General features: G+C 47.9%; 2 protein-coding genes across 3 annotated transcripts in view; one reads left to right on the top strand and one right to left on the bottom strand.

Moving 5' to 3' along the window:
- CIB4 (calcium and integrin binding family member 4) overlaps positions 1 to 22,401 on the bottom strand; it is a 32,238-nt gene extending 9,837 nt beyond the window's left edge. For both annotated transcript variants that reach the window (XM_007666734.3, XM_001509503.4), the window contains exons 1-3: positions 22,220 to 22,401; positions 20,819 to 20,853; positions 18,996 to 19,089 (exon numbers count right to left, since the gene is read on the bottom strand). In XM_007666734.3, coding sequence (XP_007664924.2) covers positions 18,996 to 19,089; positions 20,819 to 20,853; positions 22,220 to 22,273 — 183 coding nt within the window. In that variant the 5' untranslated portion in view covers positions 22,274 to 22,401. The remainder of the gene's footprint in view (positions 1 to 18,995; positions 19,090 to 20,818; positions 20,854 to 22,219) is intronic.
- FAM166C (family with sequence similarity 166 member C) overlaps positions 1 to 22,578 on the top strand; it is a 53,059-nt gene that overhangs the window by 29,182 nt on the left and 1,299 nt on the right. Inside the window, exon 4 of the mRNA XM_029071928.2 lies at positions 21,369 to 21,473. Within this exon, the coding sequence (XP_028927761.1) occupies positions 21,369 to 21,435 (67 nt within the window). The 3' untranslated portion in view covers positions 21,436 to 21,473. The remainder of the gene's footprint in view (positions 1 to 21,368; positions 21,474 to 22,578) is intronic.

Raw genomic sequence — 22,578 nt, 5'->3', positions numbered from 1 at the left:
TACATTAATACAAGCACTTATCCTATCCCAGCACGATTACTGCATCAGCCTCCTGGCTGACCTCCCCGTCTCCTGTCTCTTCCCACTCCAGTCCATACGTCACTCGGCAGCCCGGGTCATTTTTCTACAAAAATGGTCAGTCCCCGTTTCTCCATTTCTCAAGAACCTTTCATTCAATAGTATTTATTGAGTGCTTACTATGTGCAGAGCACTGTACTAAGCGCTTGGGATGAACAAGTCGGCAACAGATAGAGACAGTCCCTGCCGTTTGACGGGCTTACAGTCTAATCGGGGGAGACGGACAGACGAGAACAATGGCAATAAATAGAGTCGAGGGGAAGAACATCTCGTAAAAACAATGGCAACTAAATAGAATCATGGCGATGTACAATTCATTAACAAAATAAATAGGGTAATGGAAATATATACAGTTGAGCGGACGAGTACAGTGCTGTGGGGATGGGAAGGGAGAGGTGGAGGAGCAGAGGGAAAAGGGGAAAAAGAGGGTTTCGCTGCGGACAGGTAAAGGGGGGGTGGCAGAGGGAGTAGAGGGAGAAGAGAAGCTCAGTCTGGGAAGGCCTCTTAGAGGAGGTGAGTTTTAAGTAGGGTTTTGAAGAGGGGAAGAGAATCAGTGGTTGCCTATCCACCTCTGCATCAAACAGAAACTCCTTACCACTCAATCACCTTGCCCCCTTCTCCCTCATCTTGCTGCTCTCCCACTACAACCCAGCCTGCACACTTTACTCCTCTAATGCCCACCTACTCGCTATATTTCATCTTGTCCATTTCGCTGCCGACCTCTTGCCCACGTCCTGCCGCTGGCCTGGAATTGTCTCCCTTTTCATATCTGACAATTACTTTTCCCAGTTTCAAGGCCTTATTTAACACATCTCCTCCAATAAGTCCTCATTTCCTCTTCTCCCACTCACTTCTGCATCGCCCTTCCAATTAGATTTGATCCCTTTTTTCACCCTTCCCGCAGCCCCACAGCACATAAGAACATATCCAAAATGTATTTATTTATATTAATGTCTGCCTCCCCCTAGGGACTTTAAGCTCATCAATCATTCATTCTTTCGTTCAATAGTATTTATTGAGCATTTACTATGTGCAGAGCACTGTACTAAGCGCTTGGAATGTACAATTCGGCAACAGATAGAGACAGTCCCTGCCGTTTGACGGGCTTACAGTCTAATCGGGGGAAACAGAGGGACAAAAACAAGACAACTTAATCACGATAAATAGAATCAAGGGGATGTACACCTCATTAACAAAATAAATAGGGTCATAAAAATATATACAAATGAGAACAGTGCTGAGGGGAGGGGAAGGGAGAGGGGGAGGAGCAGGGAACATGTCCACCGACTCTGTTATATTGTACTCTCCCAAGCACTTAATACAGTATTCTGCATGCAGGAAGCACTCGAAAAAAACACCATTGATTGATTACCGCCTATTCACATCCAGCTAGGTGTATATTAGCCTCAGATGGTTTCCAAGAAATGCTGAAAGTCAGTCCTGTATCCCCAGTAATGAGACCCAATCCTGCCCGAGTTCCTTAGGGGTCTCCTCACTTCCTCCCCTGAGTCAGTGGTAACGATGCCTTTGTTTAGTTTGGGAAAACCAAGACAGCGGGGGACCTTGTTTGTTGCTGGATGTCACCTCCGATAAACCAGCTATTAGTCTGGCTTCTTTTCAGTGGATTTTTCAAAGAGTCTACATTGGGATGAACCTTGACAGGCTCCTTCTTATCTGGAGCTGGTTTTCTACAAGGGTTCAAGGCCAGTCCGGCATGGATCACTCCAAGGGCAGCCCAGTGACAGTGGGAACATTGTGGCCATTCCCTGAACTTTATCGGAGTGACGGCAAGCAATGGAAAGACAGATGGGCCTTGGATCCGGTGAAGTCTCGGACGCGCATAGTATTGTTTATTGACAGCTGGAGGGTGTGATTAGGGATCAGTAGATGTCGATCTATTGAAAATGAGTGGAGTGAAAGTTGCCTATTCTTTTTAGGGGATTCTCACAAATGAGGTCAAATGGCTCAATGAATATTACAAACAACGAAGTGAGAATGGTCTTCTCTCAGTCAAAATCATTGTTCGTATTCACTGAATTATATTCTACTCACCCCTCTATTTCCCTTCACTTTCTTGACCCTTTTTTCTACGGGTTTCAGGTCAAAAACTGTTCCTGGTTCCTCAGTTTCCCTACCCCAAGTTACACCAGCCTGTTATCACCTCTGAATTGTTGTCTGCAGCTTAAATCTAGTCTTCCCCCTCAACCACCACCTGCTGCCATACCTCCCCATATCATGGGCTTTTCTACCCACCCTCGCATTCTACCAGGTGTTTAAACATACTTATATGACCTCCAAACCACCCGTTCATCTACGCAAGCTCGGCTAGGGCTGTGGATGCTTTATGGGTGATGAGAGACAGATACAAGATAGTGGACATACAAGAGGGGCTGGGGAAAACTTTGGAAATCCAGGCTAACAAGAAACGATGGTTGGAATTCTAGGTTATTGGGAGAGTCTGCAGACCGCATGCAGACATTTGGGCTTTTTTATATTGGGGTGAATATGTTTAGGAAGCTGAAGCCACTCTAGGAGTAGCAACAGGTGGGTGCACTTTGGGAAACCTCTTGGAGTTATGGTGGGGACAGAGGTACAGTTTCTGGAGACCAGGTCTAGACTGTAAGCGGGAATGTCTCTACCATCTGTTATATCGTACTCTCCCCAGTACTTAGTACAGTGCTCTTCACACAGTCTGTGTGTATCAATAAATCAATACTACAGATTGATTGATTGCTCAGGATTCCTACGGACTGAGTGGAAAGGGTATCAATTTTGGGCAGACCGGGGGACTGGGATGGTTACTCAGGTTGGTTATTTGGGCCATTTTACCTTACTGATTTTTGCTCCTGATTGTGTCAATTCTTCTGGGTATGTTATGACTTCAGACCCTATAAGAATCACTTGGTCACCCCAGCATAATGGCGAAGATAAACTTCTCCTTCCTGGTGAATTCTGGCAGAAAGAAATGTGGGCTTGGTGGGGGGTTATTATGATGATGATAATTTGATATTACTATAATGGTAATTGTGGTGTTTATTAAATGCTTACTCTTCACCAGGCACTATACTAAGTATTGGTGTGGATACAAAATGATTAGGTCAGACACGGTCCCTATCCCATCTAGAAGTCACAGTCTAAGAACAGGAGAGAATAAGTATTTACTCCCCATTTTACAGATAAGAAAATTGAGGCACAGATAAGTTAAGTGACATGTCCAAGGTCACAAAGGAGGCAACTGAGAAACAGCATGGCCTAGTGTAAAGGGCAGAGGCCTGGGAGTCAGAGAACCTGGGTTCTAATCATGGCTCTACCACGTCCGCTGTGTGATCTTGGGCAAGTCACTTAACTTCTCTGTGCCTCAGTTACGTTATTTGTAAAACAGGGATTAAGATTGTGAGCCCCACATGGGACATGGACTGTGTCCAATCGGATTACCCTGTATCTACTTGAGCATTTAGTACAGTGCTTGGCACACAGTAAGCACTTAACAAATACTATTAAAAAACCAACCGGTATAGCCAGAATTAGAACCAGATCCTCTGACTCCCAGGCCACTGCTCTTTCTACTAAGCCACACTGCTTCTGGGTTCAGAGTAAGGGGAATACTAAAGCAGAAATTCCACTGCCATGTTATCCCCACCCTTGGCCCCAGAGAGCCCAGCCACTCGTGAGTAGAACAGCATTCTGTCGGGGCTCACGGGGGCTAAGGAAGAAAAATCATTTCTACTTGTTGTCCCTTGGATCCCACTGCCTGAAGGAGGATGGGATTGGTTCACTGAAAAACAATAGGCTCTGCCTCCAGCTGGGCTGAGCAGTCCCACAGTGAGGAGACCACCTGGGCTCGCTACGGCATATTTAACCCACATAAGCCTTAGTTCTTAGGTGCTTGGTGCAAGTCAGTGAAGCTCCAAATGAAGTTTGACAGACACCCGATTGCTGGGAAAAGGAAGGCTCTAAAAGCAAACCCAGCTGAGGTCCTCTGAAGATTATTCCTGGCATTGAAAAGGGTGGGAAAAAAGCTGGAAACCAGCTGGAAACACCAGTAACGCTTTCAGAAGTCAGTGAGCTTTCACTCACTCGGTAAGCTTTGGATGGGCGTGGAGGAGCCAAGGAGAGCTGTGGCCATATAAAACTACAGAATTTGGCCCGGGAGGAGGGTGGGAGACACACACACACACACACACATATTATGAGGATAATGGATGGGGGAGCAAATTGTTTTCATTCGTAATGTTATTTTTTTTCTATTTTAAAATATGCCCAAGGTCTCTGGGGCAGGGATGAAGTTATCAAAAAAGACATGATCAGAATAAGCCCCCAAGCAACCAGACTGGGAAAGTCTCCGGGGCTGAGACCCTTGCCAATGAGTACTCAAAAGGCAGAGGCCTTGTTTGTCCATGAGCCATGTTTCCAGACTGTTACTTCCAGCCGAAGCCAAGGTGTGGTACAAATAATCCAGCATCACACCTTGGGCCCGGACCTGGGAATCCGGGTGGCAGAATAGCAACTGGGAGTGGATGGAATTGCAGAGGTCCATTCCCACCTCCCAAGGAGGTCCCAGAGGTCTTGGAGGAATATTCACCCCATCGAAAGGTCATCCCTTGGCTGGGGCGGGGGACGGGGAGGAGTCCCAATGGACTCTTTTCTAACTCACTTCCAGTGTCATCAACTCATCACCAACACCCAGCGCTAAGCCTCCTTTTCATCTGATTCCAGTGATGCACTGTACCTACTTCCCGGCTTCTTAGTTAGAAGGGAGAGAGGCACGGGGCCTGGGGAGCCCATGGGAAAGTTTGAGAATCACTGATCTTCAGAGAGCTGGAGGCAGGGTGTTTGTACAATTCTTTGTTTACCCTATTTCAGCTGTTGGCTTTTCATACTCCCAGAAATCTTGCTATAGTCTCATTTTATTCATTCTAATTTAATGCCCCCAGCTTTGTTGGGGGGGTATCATAGATGAGAGTATTATTTGTCTCCCATTCTTGGTGATATTATGTGCCCCTGAATAATAATTACAGTGGCATTTAAATATTTACTGTGTGCCAAGCACTGTGCTAAGTGCTAGAGTTGATACAATACAGTCAGATTGAGTCCCTGGTTCACATGAGGCTCACGGTTTAAGAGGAAGGGGTATGGACACAGAGGCGCAGAGAAATTGAGTGACTTGTCCGAGTTCACGCAGTAATAACAATAATAATAATAATTGTGGTATTTGTTAAGCACTTACTATGTGCCAGGCACTGTATTGTATTGTACTGGGGTGGATACAAGCAAATCTGGTTGGACACAGTCCCTGTCCCACGTGGGGCTCATGGTCACAATCCTCATTTTAAAGATGAGGTAACTGAGCACAGAGAAGCCAAGTGATAATAATAATAATAATGTTGGTATTTGTTAAGCGCTTACTATGTGCCGAGCACTGTTCTAAGCGCTGGGGTAGACACAGGGGAATCAGGTTGTCCCACGTGGGGCTCACAGTCTTAATCCCCATTTTAAAGATGAGGGAACTGAGTCACCGAGAAGTTAAGTGACTTGCCCAAAGTCACACAGCTGGCAAGTGGCAGAGCCGGGGTTTGAACCCATGACCTCTGACTCCAAAGCCCGTGCTCTTTCCAGTGAGCCACGCTGCTTCTCGATCTGCCCAAGGCCACACAGTAGACTAGTGGCAGAACTGGGATTAGAACCAGCGTGGCTCAGTGGAAAGAGCCCGGGCTTGGGAGTCAGAGGTCATGGGTTCGAATTCCATCTCTACCACTTGTCAGCTGTGTGACTGGGCAAGTCACTTCCCTTCTCTGTGCCTCAGTTACCTCTTCTGTAAAATGGGGATTAAGACTGTGAGCCTCACTTGGGACAATCTGATTACCCTGTATCTACCCCAGCTCTTAGAACAGTGCTCTGCACATGGTAAGCGCTTAACAAATACCAACATTATTATTAGAACCCATGACTTTCTGACTCTCAGGGCGGTGTTCTATCCACCGACAGGGTTGGGGTTAGACCGTGGGACCCCTGGTTTCCAGTCCTTCCAATAGGCCATCCTGCCCCCTCTCCTTTTGGATGCCCCATCTCCCATCTTCACATTTGGCTGTCCCTTCCCCAACTTTTTTTATCAGGGCATCACTGGCCAGCTGGAGAAAGCGGTGCAGAAGGTACCAGGCGCTTTCATAGTCTAACTGCCGAGAACAAGCAAGTAACGAAGCACCTTAGGAAGCAGCCTAGTCTAGTGGAAAGAACACAGGACTGGGAGCCAGAAGATCTGGGGTCTAATCCCATCTCCGCCACTAGCCTCCTGTGTGACCGCGGGCAAGTCGCTTCACTTCTCTGGGCCTCAGTTTCCTCATCATAAAATGGGAACTCAATACTTCTTCTCTCTTAGGCTGTAAGCCCCATGTGGGACAGGGACTGATTATTTTGTATTTTTCCCAGTGCCTAGTACAGTGCTTGGCACATAGCAAGCACTTAACAAATACCGCTCTCAGTATTACTATATTACCTTTACCCCCTGCCTGTTCTGAGTATTTTCACCCCCCTGGGAAATAAGTAAACACAAAAACAGGTGGGGAAGGTATGTGCAGAGCCAGGTGGAGAGTTTAGAGCCCTTAACTTCATGCTTAAAATGAATAGCCGTTGCCCCTGAATGTGAAGTGTCACTGCTTCGATCGGATGTAGTCAGATCGATCGATTATTTGCTACCTTGGCAACAGCCCAGCAAGGGGCAATCTTTGTGTGCACCTGATGTGGAGGGGATCGTCTGCTATGTCTTATGAGCCACTCTTGCACACGCCAATAAAAATCTCACGTCTATAACATCATCTTTGACTCTGCAGCCCTGCTCTATATCTGTAGACACACAGATACCCACACAGATATCTATTCTTTTGCACTCCCATTCCAAAGGGACTGTGTCATGAGGAGCATAATTTCATAAGTAAATACACATTTATTGAGCATCTGCTGCAGTCATGTCTCTGTATTAGGTGCTGTCGGGTTTTAGGTTGATTCAAGTTAGAGAAAGGGAAAAGGACAGACCCTCTTGTCTTCGTTATTGAAGAGCCCCCCCCGAGATTTTGAGGATTGCTGGGGTGGGGCAACTCTCAAATGTATTTCCAGGGCAATTAAATTATGCCCTCCTCTGCTTGGTGAGATAGTTGGTAGCTGCTTTATTCCAGGCTTTCTGTTTAATAGGTTTTAATCAGAGATGGTCTTGTACAGTGTTTTGAACATAGATAAGAATTTTACATATGAAAAAGCTACAAAAAAGAATAGCTAAATCCCGGACTACAGTAAAAGTTACTAAGAAAGAATTAAGTGAGCTTACAACCTAAACTATATTTGAATGAGAGGATCCCTGAATGGGGCCTGGCAGGATGGTTCATTTTTTCCCTCAAGATACCACCCCCTTCCCATCTCCTGAGGAAAGTGTGTGTGGGGTGGGGGGATGAGGGACTTCTGCTCTATGGTAGCAGAAGTGGCTTTTGTTGTTGCCCTTTTGTGTGGTGCTGGTGGGGAGGGGAAATGCCACGATGGTGGGGTTGAATACCTACCTTCCAATTAGTGATATTTACTGAGCTCTTCCTATGTCTGTTCGGACTCCCGCTTAGGAACCTCCCTCTTGCTCTTCCCCCCAACTGGTCGATTGGATTCAGGGATGGGAAAAAAAAGTTGGATTACGGTCCCGGCAAGCCCTTTCTCTGCCCCCGCCCCCCTCCCCCCAACATACACCTGGCAAAAGGGAAGATTCCCTCTCACTGGGATGACCATCTGGCTGGACTAGTATTTCCTTTTAGCTGGTGGGGCCTCCCAGGCATCAGGCAGGATCTTGGATGAGAAGCCCCAGTGGCATCTGCATGGGGCAAGTTAAAGGTGGGTTCAAAAAGTTTTGGCGTTTCGGTCTGTCTCCACAGCACGAACTCTTTCTGCCTCACCAGCTACCTTACACTGGGAGGATTTAATCCTGGAACTTTTTGTTGCAGTCCAACTTGGCAGAATTCAGGATGCTTTACAGTCGATTAGACTGTAAGCCCAGTCTTACAGGGACTGTAAAGGGCAGGGACTGTTTCTATCTGTTGCCGATTTGTACATTCCAAGTGCTTAGTACAGTGCTCTGCACATAGTAAGCGCTCAATAAATACTATTGAATGAATGAATGAATGATAGCACCAAGTTTGCCTTCTTTGAAGGTGCCCGGGAATCTGCCCAGTTTACGGCTGCTGCCCTGAGGTGCCAACTGTTCTATGCTCTATTCTTCTCTGCTCTCTCGCATGTGTTCGGAGATTGCCCTGAGGCTGGCAAAGGGGAAGGGTTGGGGGCTGGGTTGAGGGGTGACCAGAAAAACCTGAAATATGTCCACCAGGCAGACGGGCTGATGGCAGGGGTGCCAGTGCAGGCTCAGAGGGGGGGCTGGTGGTATATGACTCCAAAAATATCAGTCCTGGTGGAGCAACCCCCACCTCTGCTAATTGGACACTTAACGGTGGGTTTGTCCCGTGCAGTCGATTCGGGTTACAGAGAGAGTAGATGAGTAATGCCTCCCTACGGGAGTGAAGCCCATAAAGTATAGTTGAGCCTCAATCCAAGAAACAAGCTCGCGCTGTTGCAGCCCTTATCCCTTCCTTCTTATTACCGTGGCCTCTGACTTGCCCAAGGAAGGCAATAGGAAAGTTCCATGATGGAGAAGAATCCCCAGGTTTAGCTGGAATGTCTAGATCTTCTTGACTTCTTTTGATCTGGTTTCAGAACAAGGTAGGAATGGAAACTGCCCTGTTTTGAGAGGTAGATAAGCCCAGTTGAGCCATGAATAGTGACTGGATGTCCCTGCGGTTACTTTGAGATCCTTCCTTATCGGACGGAGCTTAATCCACTTGAGATCTCTGATGGGAATGGAGAAAGTGGCTTGATAGTGGCCGACGGCTCCTCCTCGACTGGGTGGAAATCACTTCCTGAACTGACTCCCACTTGGGCTTCTGCTTTTGAAAATTTGTCAGGGAAGAAATGCCACTCCCTCCTGCTCCCACCCTCTGCTGGCCACCCCTCCTCCGTTCCTGGCCTTTGGCTTATCTTTCCTCCCTTTCTTGGCCCCCCTCCCCAGCCCTCAATGTTTCCAACTATTGATATTACTATATCATCGTCATCATCATTTTATTAAGCGCTTAGCACTGTACTAAGCTCTGGGTTAGATACACTAGAATCAGATTTGACGAAGTTCTTATCCTACATGGAACTTACAGTCTAATAGGGAAGAAGAGGAAAGAGCATGGGCTTGGGAGTCAAAGATCAGGGGTTCTAATCCCGGCTCCACCACTTATCAACTGTGTGACCTTGGGCAAGTCACTTCATTTCTCTGTGCCTCAGTTACCTCATCTGTAAAATGGGGATTAAGCCTGTGAGCCCCAGGTGGGACAGCCTGATTACCTTGTATCTATCCCAGCACTTAGAAGAGTGCGTGGCGCATAGTGAGCGCTTAACAGATACCATCGCTATTATTACCCCCTTCTAGACTGTGAGCCCATTGTTGGGTAGAGATTGTCTCTGTGGCCGTACTGTACTTTCAATGCTCTTAGTACAGTGCTCTGCACACAGTAAGCGCTCAATAAGTATGATTGAATGAATGAATGAATGAATGAATGAACAGACATTTAATACCCACTGTACAGATGAGGAAACTCAGGTACAGAAAAGTTCATTGACTTGCCTGAGGTGGCACAGTAGGCAAGTGGTGGAGCTGGGATTAGAGTCCAGGCTTTCTGACTCCTAGTCCTGTGCTCTTTTCACAAGGTTATTTTCCTTCTCCCAACTCTCTTCTCTATTTATTCTTTTGATGAATTAATTTTTTTAACAGCTCTAACGCTGTTAGAGTCCACTGGGGACCACCCTGATCCTGCTTTGGTCGCTGCTGAGATTGCAAAGCCAGGGCCTGGGTCTGGATTGGGATGGAATGCCGGGAGAACAAAAAGGAGCAGAGAAAGAGGGGGAGAAGGGGGCTTCTCCCCCTTCTCCTCCACATGCTCTCCCCCATCCCAACTTGGTCCACCCCTAGCCTCAGGTCTCCCACCTCTGCAACCTCAGAACTGGTAAGTGCTTAGTACAATGTTCTGCACACAGTAAACGCTCGATAAATACAATTGAATGAATGAATGAGGTCATCAGCCACATAAACGTCCAGGGCAGCAGAGGTAGGAACAGGGTTAGCGAGGTCCTTAGTGGAATCCAGCAGGGGTTGGAGCTGTTAAAAACAGATAAATTCAAAGAATAAATGCCATGTAGAGGGAAGGGGCATACGGGAGAAGTGGGGAGACTGTGAAGTGACAGGAAAACAACAGCAGTCGGGGAGGGAAAGAAAGGGTGAAGCTGATTCACGGAACGCTATGGGAAAGAGGTTTTGTGGTATCTTCTGGAGTTCCCAGAACAGGAAAGGTCACTGCTCACTGAGCTCTGATAGGTAATTTGTCTTGATTTTCTGAGAGAGATCCTCCAGAGTGGTTTGGAACTTTAGGATCATTACTCATCCATTAAGAAAGTTTTCTTTTGTCTGTCATTTCACCATTCATAAGCATTTCCTGGTGTCCCACCTCTCTTTCCCTCAGGTTACTTGGAATTCATTACTCCATCGATCCCTTGGGAGCCAGAGGGAACATGAAACACTTCTTCCCCATTCCAGCTTCTACCTCCCGTTAGGATGGTTAAAATCCTTGGGATTTTCAAGCCCGGGCTCACCGGCTCTAGCCTGTCTGCCCGCCCCATCTCCAGCCAGAACAGTCAGAGACCCCCAGGACAGGATGTGGCTCCCTGACTGCTGAGTCTGGGGTGGACCGGACCAGACAGCACCTGGTCTGACCCAGTCCTGGCCCAGCCGATGGAGAGAAGCAGGTGGCCTGCAGTTCTCCCTGCCACAGTCAGGCTGATTGAAGTGCGCTGCCTCTTAATCCCCGATTTGCTGAATTTCTAAATAAGGATCTTTTGCATATTTTGAACCCTCCTAACAGATGAAGTTGTCAAGGCAAGATCTAATGGTGCATGAAAACGCTGAGTGCATGCCAGCTGACTAATTTCCCTCCACGACTCCATCCACATACCAGCTCCCATCCAGCCCTGGGAGCTCTCAGAGGGAGGGGCTTGGACAAACAAGCAGAGCGCCCATCTCTCGGGGCAGAGGGCGGGGGGAGCGGGCGCCCAGGCTCTGCTGAAGAAATCTTTGTATATGGAGGCAGAGCTCCGAATCGATAAACAATTTTGGAGGCTGGTTATGTTCTGGAACAGCACTGGGGCCCTTTGATAACTACACAAGTTATTTATTGCAAATTTTCTTCGACAATAATAGTCCTGACCTTCAGGGCATAATGAAAGGCTAAACTGTTTATTCAAGGCCCTGGCTGAGGGTGGGGTGGCAGTGTGGGAGCCTTTGCTTTTGTGGAGCAGAGACTCTGATCCTGGGGCTGAGGACTGTTAGCGTTCCAGAGTTTTCTCCCCATCACTTTGATCTTTTAGAGAATTGACATCAGTTCGATTTTGAACTTGTGCCTCGGGGGCCCCTAAGAGGAAGTGGGAACAGTTTTTTCCCAAAGGCTCCCAAAGGGAGGTAGACAGGTTGTGTCCCTGGAGAGGGGAAGAGGCTTAAATCAGGGTACCAAGATTAAATTTTCGGATCCGCCGGTGACGTGCCGTGTAACCTGCCACGATGATCTCACCGTTCCCATTTCCCCTCAGCTACAAAGAGGGAAAGGACATCATTTGTTTGTAAAAACATCTCTTGATTATGCACAGACTGGACCGTCATCCCTTTTCACCGTGCCCTGTGGCATTTGACTGCTTATTAGCATTTCCACTAGAGAAAAAGAAGGGGGAGAGCAGGGGAAAGGAACAGGAATGAAGACAAATCGTCTGTTTACTCGCTTGCTAGCGGTATACGTTTAGGTGAGGGAGGAGATTGTAGCTATAATGGTTAAGATAATTTGGATGATCAGCAGATCAAATTGTCTTGTCTTCAGTGCCACCCAGTAGAGTTGACTGTACACTACTCTGAGATGCTGAGGACCTAACGCAAAGGGCTATTGGGAAAATTTCCATCTTCCTGTGGCTCAAGTCCTTCTTTTTTTTTTGTATTTGTTGAATGCTTACTCTGTGCCAGACACTGCATTATGGTGGATACAAGATAATCAGGTTGGACACAGTCCATGCCCCACGTGCAGCTCACAGTCTTAATCCCCATTTTATAAATGAGGGAACTGAGGCACAGAGAAGTTACCTGACTTGCCCAAAGTCAGACAGCAGACATGTGGTGGAGCTGGGATTAAAACCCGGGTCCTCTGACTCCCCAGGCCCATGCTATTTCTAACAGGCCACTTTGCTTCTCATTGCAGAGCCTCTTCTCCTCACACACCTATCTCTACCACTGCTCCTCTTTGAGGTTTTACAGGGTTAGTTTATAGGCTTTGAGTCCTCTCTGACCCCAATAAAAATATTTCTGTACAGTGCCCATCACACCGAGGAACCCAATAAGGATTCAGCTACAGAGACGGGTAATGCCGGCACGTTTAAACAATTGAGCAACACAAATAATGGGATGCGACCCGGATGCCTGAAAAATAAACTCAATTCTACAGCCCTAGCCACCCTGCCCTGCCCTTGTCTACTGTCAGCCCTATCTATCTGGACAGTCTGCCCCATATGTGAGTATGACCCAGCTTCAAAGGTAGCTTGCTCAGAGCTAAAGAGGGAGCTTTCCTGCTCTCTGCCTCCAGCGCTTTGGCTGATTCTGGAAGGCAGGCTAAATGCAGCTTCCCATGATGGTCTTTGAACAGGCTTGAATTTAATCACACTAACTTCCCCTGGCACAGGCCCAAAGTGATTCTCTCTCTCATTCTCCCCTCCATTCCTCATCTCCTCTTCCTCCAAGGTCCCATTGGGTTGTCTTTGGCTAGATGTACACCTGGGTAGAGCCCCTAACTACAGTGGAAAACAGTTTGAGAAAAAGACAGTGATGGAGGGAAGAAGCGTGGCTCAGTGGAAAGAGCATGGGCTTTGGAGTCAGGGCTCATGAGTTCGAATCCCAGCTCTGCCACTTGTCGGCTGTGTGACTGTGGGCAAGTCACTTAACTTCTCTGCGCCTCAGTTCCCTCATCTGTAAAATGGGGATTAAGACTGTGAGCCCCATGTGGGACAACCTCTCTACAATATCGCCAAGATCCGCCCTTTCCTCTCCACCCAAACGGCTACCTTACTATTACGGGCTCTCGTTATATCCCGGCTAGACTACTGTGTCAGCCTTCTCTCTGACCTCCCTTCCTCCTCTCTCGCCCCGCTCCGGTCTATTCTTCACTCCGCTGCCTGGCTCATCTTCCTGCAGAAACGATCTGGGCATGTCACTCCCCTTCTTAAACAACTCCAGTGGTTGCCTATCGACCTCCGCTCCAAACAAAACTCCTCACTCTAGGCTTCAAGGCTCTCCATCACCTTGCCCCTTCCTACCTCTCCTCCCTTCTCTCTTTCTACCGCCCACCCCGCACGCTCCGCTCCTCTGCCGCCCACCTCCTCACCGTCCCTCGGTCTCGCCTATCCCGCCGTCGACCCCTGGGTCACGTCCTCCCGCGGTCCTGTAACGCCCTCCCTCCTCACCTCCGCCAAACCGATTCTCTTTCCCTCTTCAAAACCCTACTTAAAAATCACCTCCTCCAAGAGGCATTCCCAGACTGAGCTCCTCGTCCCCCTCTACTCCCTCTGCCATCCCCCCTTTACCTCTCCGCAGCTAAAGCCTCATTTTCCCCTTTTCCCTCTGCTCCTCCACCTCTCCCTTCCCATCCCCACAGCACTGTACCCGTCCGCTCAACTGTATATATTTTCGTTACCCTATTTATTTTGTTAATGAATTGTACATCACCTTGATTCTATTTAGTTGCCATTGTTTTTACGAGATGTTCTTCCCCTTGACGCTGTTTATTGCCATTGTTCTTGTCTGTCCGTCTCCCCCGATTAGACTGTAAGCCCGTCAAACGGCAGGGACTGTCTCTATCTGTTGCCGACTTGTTCATCCCAAGCGCTTAGTACAGTGCTCTGCACATAGTAAGCGCTCAATAAATACTATTGAATGAATGAATGAACAACCTGATTCCCCTATGTCTATCCCAGCGCTTAGAACAGTGCTCGGCACATAGTAAGCGCTTAACAAATACCAACATTATTATTATTAAGAAGAACATCCGGAGAAGGAAGAGGAAGGAGAGTGGAGGGGGGAGAAGAGTCTTGCTTGGCCTCACCTGGCTCCCAAATCCTGAGGGACCCAGGACCCCTTGGATCGGGTCTGATTGACCCAGAGATAATCCAGCCTGTCTCCCTGCCTGTTCCCCATTTCAGGGTCGGGGGCAGAGTTATTCTGAGCCAGACTAAGCTGGAACTGAGTCCTGGGCCTCTTTCAGTTGCAGCCAGCTCACTCCCAATGCAGCAGAGCCCCAGGGCCCATCCTGAGGCCGCTATTGAACCTGTAGAGCAGGCTAGACCCCAGATTCCACCTTCATGTTTCCATGTCGGATTCTAGGAGAGCCAGAATGAGAAGGAGATGGACTTTGTCCAAAATGATTAACTTGTATCTACTCCAGTGCTTAGTACAGTGCCTGGCACATAGTAAGCACTTAATAAATACCTTTTTTAAAAAAAGGAGATGAGAGAAGGTGAGGAATAGGAGAGGAAGAGGGATGAGGGGGAAAGAACAGAAAGGGGCAGAGGAAAGGGTGATAAATTTTGAGGGAGGATGGGAGAATAGAAAGAAATGGAAATGGGAAAGGGAAAGATTAAGAAAATAAAGGCTTTTTTTTCCCCTCAGGCAGCTAACTCTCCTTGAGCCAAGTTACAGCTGTACCCAGCCTCCCTGGGGCTTTATTTTACAAACAGTTTCCCAAATCAGGCTATGGGTGACATGAGTCACCCATTTTCTCTGATCCTCCGTGGTGTGTGTGGGTGTGTGTGTGAATGGATGGCATCTACAGAGCCATTTGGGCAACCCAGAGCAGCCTGTGACTTCACCAGGGTTCACCTTGCTGGCTGGCAGCAAGCAACTGCCGGATGAGGGTATGGACTCAAGCCAACAGTCATTGAGTATGATTTTCTGAGGCTTCTCAGTTGGCACAGGCCTTTACAGTAGTGGGAGAAGGGGGTAGGCAGAAGAGAGGGAGGAGACTATCCCTTCCTCCCACAAACATCCCTGCTCAGTAAGTATCCCCGTTCTTGTCTGTTTTCCCAGACTGTGTGTCTCCTCAGGGATTGTAGCTTGTCTACTATGCTCCTGTGTTAAGGAGAGACATCACAAAAGTAATCCCCTTGGCATCCCAAAGAGTACCCCCCGAGGAATGGAAAACTATAGGAGCCTTCTCACAATAGAAACATGCCAAAACAGATTCTCCTATTCTCTGTATGGTCGGTCTACCCTGGCCCCTAAATACCATGAAAGAGCCATTCTCCAGATTCTTGCTAATTCTGTCCTGACGACAACTTGGAAATCTTCTCCCTTTGAAGGGAAAAGCAGGGTTCCCAGTTGCCTGGATTTCACAGAGATGGCTCGTGTCTCCTTCTGGATCCCAGTCAACTTTTGCCCCAGAATTTTTGCTCTGAATCTACATGACTCATGGGGAGTAGAGGAGTAGGCCAAAAAGGAGTTCCATATATTTTTCATTCGTGTCTGGGGAATTCCAAATGGACAGTGGCCACCATCAAAATAACCCTCTGGTGGTTGAAAAGCCCTTAGGAGACATGAAATGTCATATAAAATCCCGATTATCCCTCTAATAAAGGTGAAACCGAGCCCCAGAGGAGGGCAGGGACTTGTCCAAGGGCACATGGAAGCACATGGACACTGACTTAGAAGGAACTGAGGAGTAGAACCCAGGATCCTCAACTCTAAGCACAAACTCCTCAGTCTTCAAGACAGGGGAACATTCCTTAGAAGAATTGGTAAATGGCAGATGTTTGTCCTCTGTGGACAGTGGCTCTTTCCTGGCATCTAAGGGCCTGGAGAGACACAGAGGAGCATCAAGAAGGAGGAGACTCTTTGTTTGAGTGCATGAACAAAGAAGCAGCCTGGCCTACTAAAAGCAGGGTGGCCTAATGGAAAAAGCACTGGCCTGGGAGTCAAAGGATCTGGATTTTAATCCTGACTGCCACTTGCCTGCTGTGCAGCTTGGGGCAAATCACTTAACTTCTTTGTGCCTCAGTTTCCTCATTCGTATAATGGAGATTTAATACCAAACCTCCCTCCTACTTAGAAGGTAAGCCACCCATTGTGGGACAGGGACTGTGTCCAATCTGATTGCACTGTATCTACATAGAACAGAAACTCCTTACCATCGGCTTTAAAGCACTCAATCACTTTGCTCCCTCCTACCTTACCTCGCTGCTGTCCTCCTACAACCCAGTCAACACACTCTGCTCCTCTAATGCCAACCAACTCACCGTACCTCAATCTCGTCTATCTCGCTGCCAACGACTCACCTACGCCCGGCCTCTGATCTAGGATGCCCTCCCTCTTCATACCCGACAGACGATACCTCTTCCACCTTTAAAACCTAATTGAAAGCACATCTCCTCTAAGAATCCTTCCTGACTAAGCCCTCACTTCCTCTTCTCCCTTCTGAGTTGCCCTTGCATTTAGATTTGAACCCTTTAGTGCCCCTCCCTTGCCGTGCAGCACCTATGTACGTATCCATAATTTATTCATCTATATTCACATTTATCTCCACCTCTAGACCTCAAGCTCATTGTGGGCAAGGAACATGTCTCTCAACTCTGTACTCTCCCAAGCACTTAGTAGAGGGTTCTCACCTAGTAAGCACTCAATAAATATGATCGATTGATCCATCTACCACAGCACTTGGCATATAGTTAGTGCTTAACAAAAAAACACAGTCGTTGTTATTGTGAGTGGATGTTACATCTGAGAAGACCCTCCTGTTATTCCGAGAAGGCCCCGTTTTAAGACGCCAAGGAGCTCACTCCCCTTGTGCTATCTTGCCCTCCAATCCAGCCTGGTTGCCCAATTTCAGGATCCCCGCCTCTCTGCCTAGGCCGACTCTCCTTCTCTCCACCCCTATTTGCAGGCCTGTGATATGCAGTCAAACTGGGATCAGGTACAGTATTTATTACGAGCTGTAACGGAGATGATCTCTTACTCCACGCTGATGAATTCAGACTGTCACTCAGAACAGCTACGAATGTAAATGTTTGGAATGAAAAGTAGAAAAGTCTCTGTTACTGCCATCAAAACTGACAGGGTAGCTATAGCTATTTACTTCCCCAATTTTAATTAAAATCTCAAGGGTAATCTGGGGAGTTTTTCAAGTCTGACTCATGGCTCCCTTTGACTGCAGTGGGGGAAGGGCATAGTGGCCCAGTGGAGATAATGCTGATCACCCAGGATTTTCTTAGTGGTCCCACCATACCTAGCCCGGTGTGGGCAGGGAGTGTCTCTCTTTATGGCTGAATTGGACTTTCCAAGCACTTAATACAGCGCTCTGCATGTAGTAAGCGCTCAATAAATACGATGAAATGAATGGAGGAATGAATACCTAGGGGATGGAGGCGGAGGGAGGCTCTTTACAAGAGGGTGAAAGATCAGGGAAGAAATATGGCCTAAAGGAAACACCTTGGCCCTGGGAGTCAGGGGACCTGGGTTCTAAATTCTGGCTCTGTCACTTGCCTGTGTCATCTTGGGTAAGTCACTTCAATGCTCTGTGCCTCATCTGTAAAACTGGAATTCACTACCTTTTCTCCTTTGTCCTTAGGCTGTAAAGCCCGTGTTAGCCAGGGACTGTGCCGTAACTGATTACCTTGTATCTACCCTAGAGCTTAATATCATGTATAGTGCAGAGTAAGTGCTTAGCGAATACCACAATCATTTCAGTCCAAGTACCACATCAATGGGGCAAAAATGCCCACAGAGTAACTACCCTTCTGACCATATCAGCCCAAGCTCCCTGCCACTTTCTCACACATAATTAAGTCCAAGGGCCTCGAGGAAAGCCACCAGAAGCAGAAGACTGTTTCCTCAGTTTTCAGATGGGAACAGCAATACCCATGACCTCCACCAGCAATACCTACCACCTCAACCAGCAAATCCAATATCACTTTTTCCAGAACCCAAAGGCTGGTCTGGTCTCGGGCAAACTGATGAGGAACGGCCCCTCTGCTTTCTGCCCTGGGACCACTCTAAGATGAAAACCAGAATCCTTCCTTCTCAGGGACCAGGCCTGAACTTTGCCTCAAAGCTCAAAGCATTCCCACCCTATCACTTTTTCAGAGAGGACAAAGGAAGACAGAGTCAGAGGTGCCTAATCCCGGCTCTGACTTTCGCCTGCTGGGCTTTAGCAAGTCACTTGGCTGTCCTTCAGTTTCCCCATCTGTAAAATGGGGATTCAAAACCTGTTCTCCCTTCCACTTAGACTGAGCCCCATGAGTGACAGGGAATGTATCCAACCTGATTATCTGTCTACTCCAGCAATTATTACAGTGCCTGGCACAAAGTCAGCATTTAACAAATACCACAGCTATTATTAGTATTATTAGTATTACTTAGAGTTTGGCCTAGTCTGCCGCAGAACCAGAGAGGCTCTGGAATTAACTTGTCCTTCCGACCCCTGGGAAGAGCTAAGGCTAAAATTTAGTCCAACGTGATGGCAGAAAATGGGCACAGGATGCTTAGAGCCACCTTCGAATTCAAGGTCGGGGCAGAGGTGTTCTATGGCAATTTGTACTCCATCAATGGGAATGCCTCCTGTGTTACAGTTCACAGCTATCGTGGTCCAGGGCCTGTGAAACCTCAGGTTATTCTGTTCCTTACTTGCAGGGTTACCCGAGACCCCACCCAGGGTCTATGGCCAGACCTGTGACTCAATCCCAAACAGGTTAGAAGGGTCTGTTCTAGAGAACAACACACTTACCCGTAAAGCTGGCAAAGAGCTAACCTGGTCTATAGTTAACGTTGCCTCCTTATAATACTTTCCCTGACACAGCTTGCGGAAGATGTCATGGATACTGAAAAGGAAAAAGGCAGGTATGGGTTGTCCAGTTGAGGTGCTACCCACTAACTGCTGATTTTTCCTAAAACTCCATTGGGCAGTTCTGTAGTTTAATCAGCTTCCCAACTTCCTGGACATCTTTTCCCCAATCAGTCAATCAATCAATCCATCAGTGGTATTTATGGAGTACCTACTGAATGCAAAGAAAGCACTCTACTAAACATTTGGGGAAACACCACAAAGAGCAATGCCCACAATCCCTAACCATAAAGAGCTTACCTCTTACAAGACCAGCCTTCTCCTTCCCTGAAGTCCCAAACGGATCCCTTTTGAAAGTTTAAAAGATTGGGAGCACCAGAGATGGGGGAGTACCCCTTCCTGGGCTAACGGTGAAAGTTCCCAGGTTATTTATTTCTTATATGTGATTAAATCTTATATTATAAATTATTTATATTAATGTCTGTCTTCCCTTCTAGACTGTAAGCTCTTTGTGAGCAAGGAATGTGTCCATTAACTGTTGTGTTAAACTCTCCCAAGTGCTTAATACGGTGCTCTGCACACGATAAATACCAATGATTGATTGACTGAGAGGTGAGGGAGGATTCAATGCCTCTTGCCGGACACCCTCATACTAGACCTCGGAATTGAGCCTCCCCTTCTCCAGAACTGACTGGCAGATACTCTCCAACCCGCTGAGCTGCTCTTGTGAGAACTCTATTTGATCTGTGAGCTTCAGTTTGGCCACCGTTGCTAAGAACTCTGGACCGTGCCTAGAGAGCAAATAGAGAAAACCTTTGGCTCAGCATTGGCAGCTGCATACTCCAGCCTGGCAGGTGGCAGTGCCTGCTTCTCTCTCTCTTTTCTCTCTCGCTCTCCTTAGTGGTCCCATCAATTGCATGAGAGGTATGAGGGGAAGGACGATGGTGGGAGAGGGAAGAGGAGGTTTAGGAAGGCTGGAGGCGAGGACTGTGTGGAGGAAGGGAAGGAAAATGAAAACTTGTTACCATCCGCTCAAGCGGCCCCCTGGGCAAATGGACATGAGGCTTCCTGCAGGGCGACCGTCAGAAGAGACAATAAAGAACCATGTGAGTGTTTTTTTCCAGTCTGAAGAGAAATGCATTCGGTCTGAGGATTAATAGAGCAGTGTCTGGGCTGTGATGCATCTCCTTCTGCTGCAGCACACTCCGCTCATCCAAATATGTATCAATGGATGCTAAATGGATGTCTGCTGCACTCTTTCATCACTAATGGACTCAAAAGTCAAAGTCATTTGAAAAGCTTGTACAGCCCAGCTGGATATTAATCAACAGCCCAGGGCGGCTATTTTCACCCTAGTCTCACCCTCAGATGAAGAGAAACGTGCCATACACATGCACACTCCCTAAGCGAGACAGTCTCTGAGCTTCACCTTGTCGCTGCCTCCCGGCTGCATCTTCTAGCTCTGCCATACCTCTGGGACTCCCAACCCCAACCCTGCTGTAATCCTCTGCCAGCCCCAGATGGGGTCTCTTCCAGGAATCTGACCCCCTCGGAGCTCCACATGAATTGGGACCAGAGGCAGGTCCTCAGAGCATCTCAGACACACTGCATTCAGATGCAGGGCAGAGACCAGAAATCTTTCATAGGTTTGCCTGTGGCTAGAGCCAGCCTGGAGGGTGAGCCCCAAGCACACTTGCAGGTCGGCAGTTGCTCTAGGGAAACGGGACTGGGAAGAGGGGCACAGAGAGAGAGGCCGTTACACTCACCACAGGATCTCATTTCTGGTCAGAAAGGTCAGGGCCTGCAATTAACCACAGTCATGTTACCCCCAGCTCAGACCCGGCCCATCCCAATGCCGACCACAAGCTAAAAATTAGCTGTGGGTCATCCAGTCTTCACTGTTTCTCCCTCTCCCAGCTCCCCTGCTCTCTCTAGGGGAGATGCAAGGATCCCTAGCTGGGGGAAAGTCCCCACTGTGGGAACACCAAGGAATAAGACCAGTCTGGCCCTTCCCAGCTTTGAGGTCTCCTGGGGAGACTGGGGCAACTCTAGGGTATGGGGCCTATGGGACAGGAATAGTTCAGGGGGCTCAAACTGCACCAGAAACTTGGTTTAACAGAGCAGCAACTGAAATCTCCTAGGGGAACATTAGCTGACCATCTTCCCGGTGGCTGGATGTACCCCTAAGGTTACCCTTTTACTGCCTTGATTCTGCCCTGCGTCTACTCTCATGTTGATCGATCATTTGTTCCCCAGGTTTTTTTTCTCTCTCTCTGCCCCACCCTTAACTATAATTCTACCTTTCCTTTCCCATAGGGTATCCAGGCCTCTGAGAGGCAGGAATGAGGGGCATTTCTCCCCATTGCACAGATATGGAAACTGAAACATCAGGAGGTGATGAAATCAAATCTCAGTCACATGGTAAGAAACAGCTAGAAAGTAACTCTTCTCTCAAACCTATTACACCTCTACTAGCCATCTGAAGCCGGGACATCTGGATTTTTAAAGGAAGAAGTTGGGGTGAGAGGGACAAGATTGGGGCTTGAGATGACTGAGGATTGGGGGCAGGTCTGGTATATATCACCTGGGTTCAGGGGATAGGGAGAAATCTCAAAAAATTCAGGGATGAGCGCAAAGGACCGGGATCCAGGAAGAGAGGGAGAATAGTACCCAAAAATTTCAGGCAGGGACAGTGATGGCACCACAAGGATAGGACTCAAGGGAAGTGGCTAGAATAAACAACTTTAGGACCAGTGGACACAGGGGCAAGTAACCCTAGGTTGCTCACTGATGGGAGGGGACTCAGGAAGCTGGATTCATTCATTCATTCATTCATTCAATAGTATTTTTTGAGCACTTACTATGTGCAGAGCACTGTACTAAGTGCTTGGAATGGACAGTTTGGCAACAGATAGAGATGATCCCTGCCCATTGATGGGCTTACAGTCTAATCGGGGGAGACAGACGGACAAAAACAAGACAACTTGGGATGGGATGAGACCTTTTAGGGAAAGCATTTTTGACCATGCTTTTGACCACTCAATTCAATCATATTTATTGAGTGCTTACTGTTGCAGAAAACTGTGCTAAGCGCTTGGAAAGTACAATACAGCAATAAAGAGAGACAATCCCTGCCCACTATGGGCTTCCCAATCTACCTCACCCACCTGGTACTCCTCTAGTTCTTCCCAGTGCATCGAGTAACTCAGGCACATGCCCATGGCAGTCCACAACTTCTTCCCCACCCCCAAGTCAGCAAGTTGCCTCCCGGAAACTGGCACGCCACCTTAGCCTCTGCGCCCTCCAGTCAGAGCCTTCTCCCAGGTTTCTGCACACCAGGTTATCTCTTTGCCATGGTAACACTCCATTCCATTTCCTCCCCATTCCACCTAGAATAGGGAACAATGAAACTTCCATCTGTGTGGCTCCCAAACCCAGCTGGCCCATGGAAACAGGCTATTGAATCTGTTCCAGAGCTTAGACTCCTTCATTGGCATCGTGGAGTTTTTGACACCCAAGGCTTTGA

This window comes from Ornithorhynchus anatinus, chromosome 9 (genome assembly GCF_004115215.2).
Source record: "Ornithorhynchus anatinus isolate Pmale09 chromosome 9, mOrnAna1.pri.v4, whole genome shotgun sequence".
Classification (NCBI taxonomy): domain Eukaryota; kingdom Metazoa; phylum Chordata; class Mammalia; order Monotremata; family Ornithorhynchidae; genus Ornithorhynchus; species Ornithorhynchus anatinus.
This window is presented reverse-complemented; position numbering and strand designations above follow the sequence as displayed.